This window comes from Nansenia antarctica, assembly GCF_963989245.1.
Source record: "Nansenia antarctica genome assembly, chromosome: 6".
Classification (NCBI taxonomy): Eukaryota; Metazoa; Chordata; class Actinopteri; order Argentiniformes; family Microstomatidae; genus Nansenia; species Nansenia antarctica.
The window spans coordinates 63764384-63770092 of record NC_137676.1 but is presented as its reverse complement, the minus strand read 5'-3'; the positions used below and the strand labels follow the sequence as shown (position 1 = coordinate 63770092).

The window sequence follows — 5709 nt, the reverse complement described above, 5'->3', positions numbered from 1 at the left end:
CCCCGCAGGCTTTGAGTGCGTCTTCTGCAACTTTGTGTGCAAGACGCGGACCATGTACGAACGCCACCTTCAGATCCACCTGATCACGCGCATGTTTGAGTGTGACGTGTGCCACAAGTTCATGAAGACCCCCGAACAGCTTCTGGAGCACAAGAAGTGCCACACCGTCCCTACCGGAGGGCTCAAGTAAGGAAAGCAAGTACAGACAGAGGTTCCTACTCCGCCCGCCCTGCCTCTCCCTCCCTCACCCCCTCCCTCCCTCCACCCCCTAACCACACACACTTAGAATACACACACCAGGTCACAGAGGTTCCACCTCTGCCCGTTCCTGCCTTACCCTACCCTCTCCCTCCCTCACCCCCTCCCTCCCTCCTTCCCTCCTCTCCCTAACCACACACATTTAGAATACACACATCAGGTCACAGAGGTTCCACCTCCGCCTGTCCTGTCACACACACACACACACATACACATACACGCACTTAGGATACACACACATCTGTCCTACCCCTCCCCTCCTACCCCACCCCTCCCCTCCCCTCCCCTCCCCTCCTCCCCTCACCTCCCCTCCTCCCCTCACCACAAACACACACTTAAAGTACACAAACCCACGCATGCACTGAACTCACTCACCCAAACCTGCAATTTAGAATATGCTTGTACATACACCGAAACACACGCACTCACAAAGTAACATACATACCACCTACTGTACAGATATAGCCAAGCATGCACACACATAAACACAAATACGCATGCATACATATCCATATTCAAACACCATCAGTGGCATTAGCATGACTTGGCAATGATGCTAACACGTTCCCCTCCACTCCACACTCCCATAATCCCACAGGAGCCTCCGATGTACTGTTAGCTAGATGTATACGTTCTTACCGCATGGCACCTAGCCACGTAGCCTAGCCCATCTGTTCACATTGACCAGTGCCAGGACATAATATCTAACACGCACAACACACTAATGACATTATAGACTGTAGCGCTGTGCTTTTTAAAAGCCCATCACATTAATGTTCTGTAACTGGACCCAGATTGCTGTGCGTTGACGCACATTGCTAAAGCATTTGACATACATTTTCTTCCTGGTTAGCATTGGAACCATCTGTGTCGTTCTGCAACAGTACATCCACTCACAAAGATACAGATAGCCTATGCTCTGCTTAGCTTAGCTTAGCTCCACGTAGCTTCAGATAGTCTACACTCCGCTTAGCTTAGCTTAGCTCTACTTAGCTTCAGATAGCCTAAACTCCACTTAGCTTAGCTTAGCGTTCTGTCCATGTCTTAGATATCTAGGAAAAGCAACACTACTCAGCAACACTACTCAACTTCATTGAGATGCCATGGGTTCATTTCAAGTTACACAACAGTCACTTTTTGCCATTGTTTTCTGTGTTTTTTTTGTTTTGTGTCTGTGGAGTTGTGTACCATGAAACACAGTCAGTGCGTGTGTGAGAGCCATCGATATCAGAAACCATTCCCTCATCTTTGCCATGTCTAACGTGAGCAACGGTAATCATCCGCGTCTAGTGGTTCGGGAGGGAGATGTTTCTAGATGTGTGTGAGGAATGTAGTATTTTATAGGGGTGTGTGAGGGTGTGCGTCTTATAGGTGTGTGTGAGGGTGTGTGTGAGGATGTGTACCTTTATAGGTGTGTGTGTGTGTGTGAGGATGTGTAGTTTCTAGGTGTGTACGAGGGTGTGTGTCTTATAGGTGTGTGTGGGAGGGTGTGTACCTTTATAGGTGGGTGTTTGAGGGTGTGTTGTTTCTTGGTGTGTGTGAGGATGTGTTAGCATTTGTTAGCTGTAATTCCAGGAGTCAACTGAGTGTCTTTGAGTTGCATATGGCAAGATCCATTATGTTTCATGGAGTGCTGACCTACTTGATAACTGGCCAACCGCCGATCTATAATAGCCCACTTAGGACACATAGTCCCAGCCTGAGTTGGGTATTGTTACAGTTTGACACCCACTACGTAGCTGTTAGTGTGATGCTGCTAGCACGTTTTAGAGGGTTAATATTCAACAATAGGCTCGTCACGGTCCTGGAGTTTGTTATTGGTAAGGACATGTTGTTCTCTGGGGTATAGCGCAGTGTCTGTGTAGTGAAACACTGCCTAGGATTTGGGGGCCGTCAGGTTTTTCGTGTTTTTTGTAGAGAAAGTGTGTGCACATACAAAACAATATACATGTCATTTAGCTGACGCTTTTTTCCAAAGCGACTTACAGAATACAGTGAGTGCATACATTTTTCAGTATACATGGTCCCAGAGGGAATCGAACCCACAACCTAAGCATTGTTAGGGCAATGCTCTACCAACTGTGTGTGTGTGTGCGTGTGTGTGTGTGTGTGTGTGTGTGTGTGTGTGTGTGTGTGTGTGTATGTGTGTATGTGTGTATGTGTGTGTGTGTGTGTGTATGTATGTGTGTGTTTGTGTGTATGTGTGTATGTGTGTGTGTGTGTGTGTGTGTGTGTGTGTGTCTACCTGAGGAGAAAGGAGGCTGCAGGGAGAAGGAGGTTAACGTAGGGTCTCTCTTCACCACCACTGACTCTTTCCACCTGGGTTTAGTCTATATTTATACAGGCCAACCCTGACTTCGCCACGTAAAACACCTGCTATAGCTAGAACATCAGCACAGTACATTCAAGCACACAGGGCTGTGTTTCATGTCAAATGTCTACCGTGCTAGTTCAGACGTGTGTGTGTGTGTGTGTGTGTGTGTGTGTTTGAATGTGTTTAATGAATGTCCACTTACCGACCTGGATCTAATAAACAGGCAGAGTGCAGCGAAAACAAGTGTGTCATTGGACAAGAGGTCAGGAGAGGTTTGAATGAAATATGAGATTATGGTCGCAAGCTAGTCCAAACATAACCATAACCTCCGAGTCCAGGTCAAGGAGATGTTTTTGGTTGCGTCCACTTGTGTGGTGTTACGGAGAGAGAGAGTGTGTGTGGCAATGACAGAGGTGAGGAGAGGGGCCTTGTCCATTTTGAGGTTTCTGAGGTGATTCTGTTCTGCAGGGTTTGTCAAGCGCTTTGGGGCCCAGAGCAGATGAAAGGTGCTATTTAAATGTAAGTGCCACTCATTTATTCATTTTACCTTCCAATCATCCAGTTTTTTCCTCTTTTCCTCTTTTCCTCTTTCCGTCTTTTCTCTCTCTCTCTCTCCCTCTCTCTCTTTCTCTCTCTCCAACTTGTCTGCCAGTCACACACACCAAACCAGCCATCTACATCTACCCACCCACCACCAACCCCATTTACATACTTCGGATTACACGCTCAAAACACACACACACACACACACACACACACACACACACACACACCAACACATCCCTAAGGGGAGAATACAGAAGACACATGACACACACACACACACACACACACACACTTCCTGCACCTGTCCCTTCATCCCAGTGTGTTAACTTCGAGGTGTTAATTCTGGTGTCCTTGTGTGTTTGCTCTCCCACATTAATAAACCGCCTTCTGCTGTTGTGTGTTTTGTGTCCAATCCCCCCCACCCCCCCTGCCTCCCCCTGCCTTTTTCCCCCCCGTTTTTTCTTTTTCCTTTTTATCCCCAGGTGCCCCTTCTGCATCTACTCCACCAATCGGCCGGCGGCCATGGAGTGCCATCTGAAGACACACTACAAGATGGAGTACAGGTGCCGTATCTGCCAGTCTCTGTGGCCTGACCAGGCCACGCTGGAGACCCACGTGCGCGAGCATCGCCTGGGCAACCACTACCGGTGCGAGCAGTGCGGCTACCTGTCCAAGACGGCCAACAAGCTGATCGAGCACGTGCGCGTGCACACGGGTGAGCGGCCCTTCCACTGCGACCGCTGCAGCTACAGCTGCAAGCGCAAGGACAACCTCAACCTGCACAAGAAGCTGAAGCACGCGCCGCGCCAGACCTTCGGCTGCCACGAGTGCCCCTTCACCACCACGCACCCCTTCGTCTTCAGCCGCCACCTCAAGAAGCACCAGGACGGCGGCGGGGGGGAGGAGGGGGAGGGGGAGGCCGGCGAGGAGGAGCTGCAGGCCCAGCTGGGGGGGTCGTTGGTGGGGCTGGGGGGGTCGTCGCGGCGGGGGCTGGAGGCCTTCCTCCTTGGGGGCGGGGGGAGCAGCGGGAGCGGGGGGAGCGGGGGCAGCAGCCCCCTCATGAGCCTGACCGCCTCGCAGACCTTGCAGTCTGTGGCCCTGTCAATCACCGCGGGCAAGATGCATCATCACCTGCAGCAGGAAGTCCCGCCCTCCACCGCCGCCCAACGCTACCTGACGACCACCAACGGCGGCGGCTCCTCCCTCTTCCTCCCTTCCTCCCGCCACGTCTACGAGCAGTACAGGAACTGCGAGCGGGCGCACCTCATCCCCCTCACCACCCTGTTCAGCAACAGCCGCTTCACATTCCACTCTCCGCCCTCCTCCGCACACTCGCCCCTCTCCAGACTGAGGCCCGCCTCCTCCACCTCCCCCTACCCACTCCTCCTCTCCTCCTCCTTCTCCCCCTCTTCACGCTCTCCTCCCTCGCCCACCTCACTCAAACACTCCTTCATGGCCTACCTGGGATTAACGGAGAGAGCCAAGGCCGTGTGACCTGCTCGCCTCCTTCCCTCCTCCTTCATGCTCCCCCCCCTCCTCTCCATCCCTCTCTCTCCCCTGGACAGTGGTGTGAATGACCCTTATCCACTACAGTGGGGGAAACCTTTCCAATCAAGCCAGCCGAATAAGCTGGAAAAAGACAGACAAGTAGTTACTGTAGTAGACAATGAGAAACATTTATGAGAGAAAAGGCTGTATGTGCTAAATGCATTTATATCAAAAGCTGCTTTTCCTATCTGTTATATCGAATTATTACTACTCTCTATCTCTCTCTCTCTCTTTCTCTCTCTTTTTTAGTTTTTTTTTTTTTGGACTTTTGAATGACCTGGACCCAACTGCATTACCTGAAGAAGAAGGAAAAAAAAAACATATTTTTATTTTTTATTTTCTTTGGTTGTTCAACAAGATAAAAAATGAAAAATATGGAACAAAACTTGCAAGTGCTACATTTTTCGTGCTTTTTATGTCTTTTAGCGAAGCATCAGAATAGCATGCCTGCGTCTGTGTGTCCGTTAGCTTTGACGTCATAAAGGGGCCGATATGATACGAAATATCCCGAAGGTGTCAGAGAAGAGAACCAATGAAACAGAGCGCTTACCCTCTCCCCCTCCCCTCCCCAAAAAGAAGTCTTGTTTCCAAAGCAACGCCTCAAACCACGCACTTAATTATTTATCAAACTTGTACATAGTTTTGTAGCCTTTCTTCTTACCCCTCCCCCCCCCCCCCCCCCCACACACACACACTTTGCTTCTTGGTTTTGTATAATGTCGACCCATGTCACCTTTTCAGTCTTAGGTAGGCGGTTGTCATGGTAACCTCGCACGCACGCAGGTGATGGCGCGAGGAGAACCCTGTAAAAGAAGCCTCTTTGCTTCCATGTAGAACCTTCTCTGTGGAACCCAAGAGGGTCCTTCTACAGGGACGGTCTGAGAACCGCGTGTCTCTGTAGAAAAACCCTCTTGGGTTCTACAGAGAGGCTTCTACACGGACCCAAAGAGGGTTCTCCTACAGGTACAGTTGAGGAACTCTACTATCCTTCGGAGAACTGTGGTTCCGTGTAGAACCCTCTCTGTAGAACCCAGGAGGGACAG

The 5709-nt window shown here is 50.3% G+C and overlaps 1 protein-coding gene across 1 annotated transcript in view; it reads left to right on the top strand.

Annotated features, from left to right (window-relative positions):
• The window catches only part of znf827 (zinc finger protein 827), a gene marked incomplete at its 3' end in the record, with an annotated part of 68859 nt that extends 64247 nt beyond the window's left edge, over nucleotides 1–4612 (top strand). The window contains exons 13-14 of the mRNA XM_080535312.1: nucleotides 9–186; nucleotides 3601–4612. Coding sequence (XP_080391438.1) covers nucleotides 9–186; nucleotides 3601–4612 — 1190 coding nt within the window. The remainder of the gene's footprint in view (nucleotides 1–8; nucleotides 187–3600) is intronic.
• Between the last annotated feature and the right edge of the window lie 1097 nt (nucleotides 4613–5709).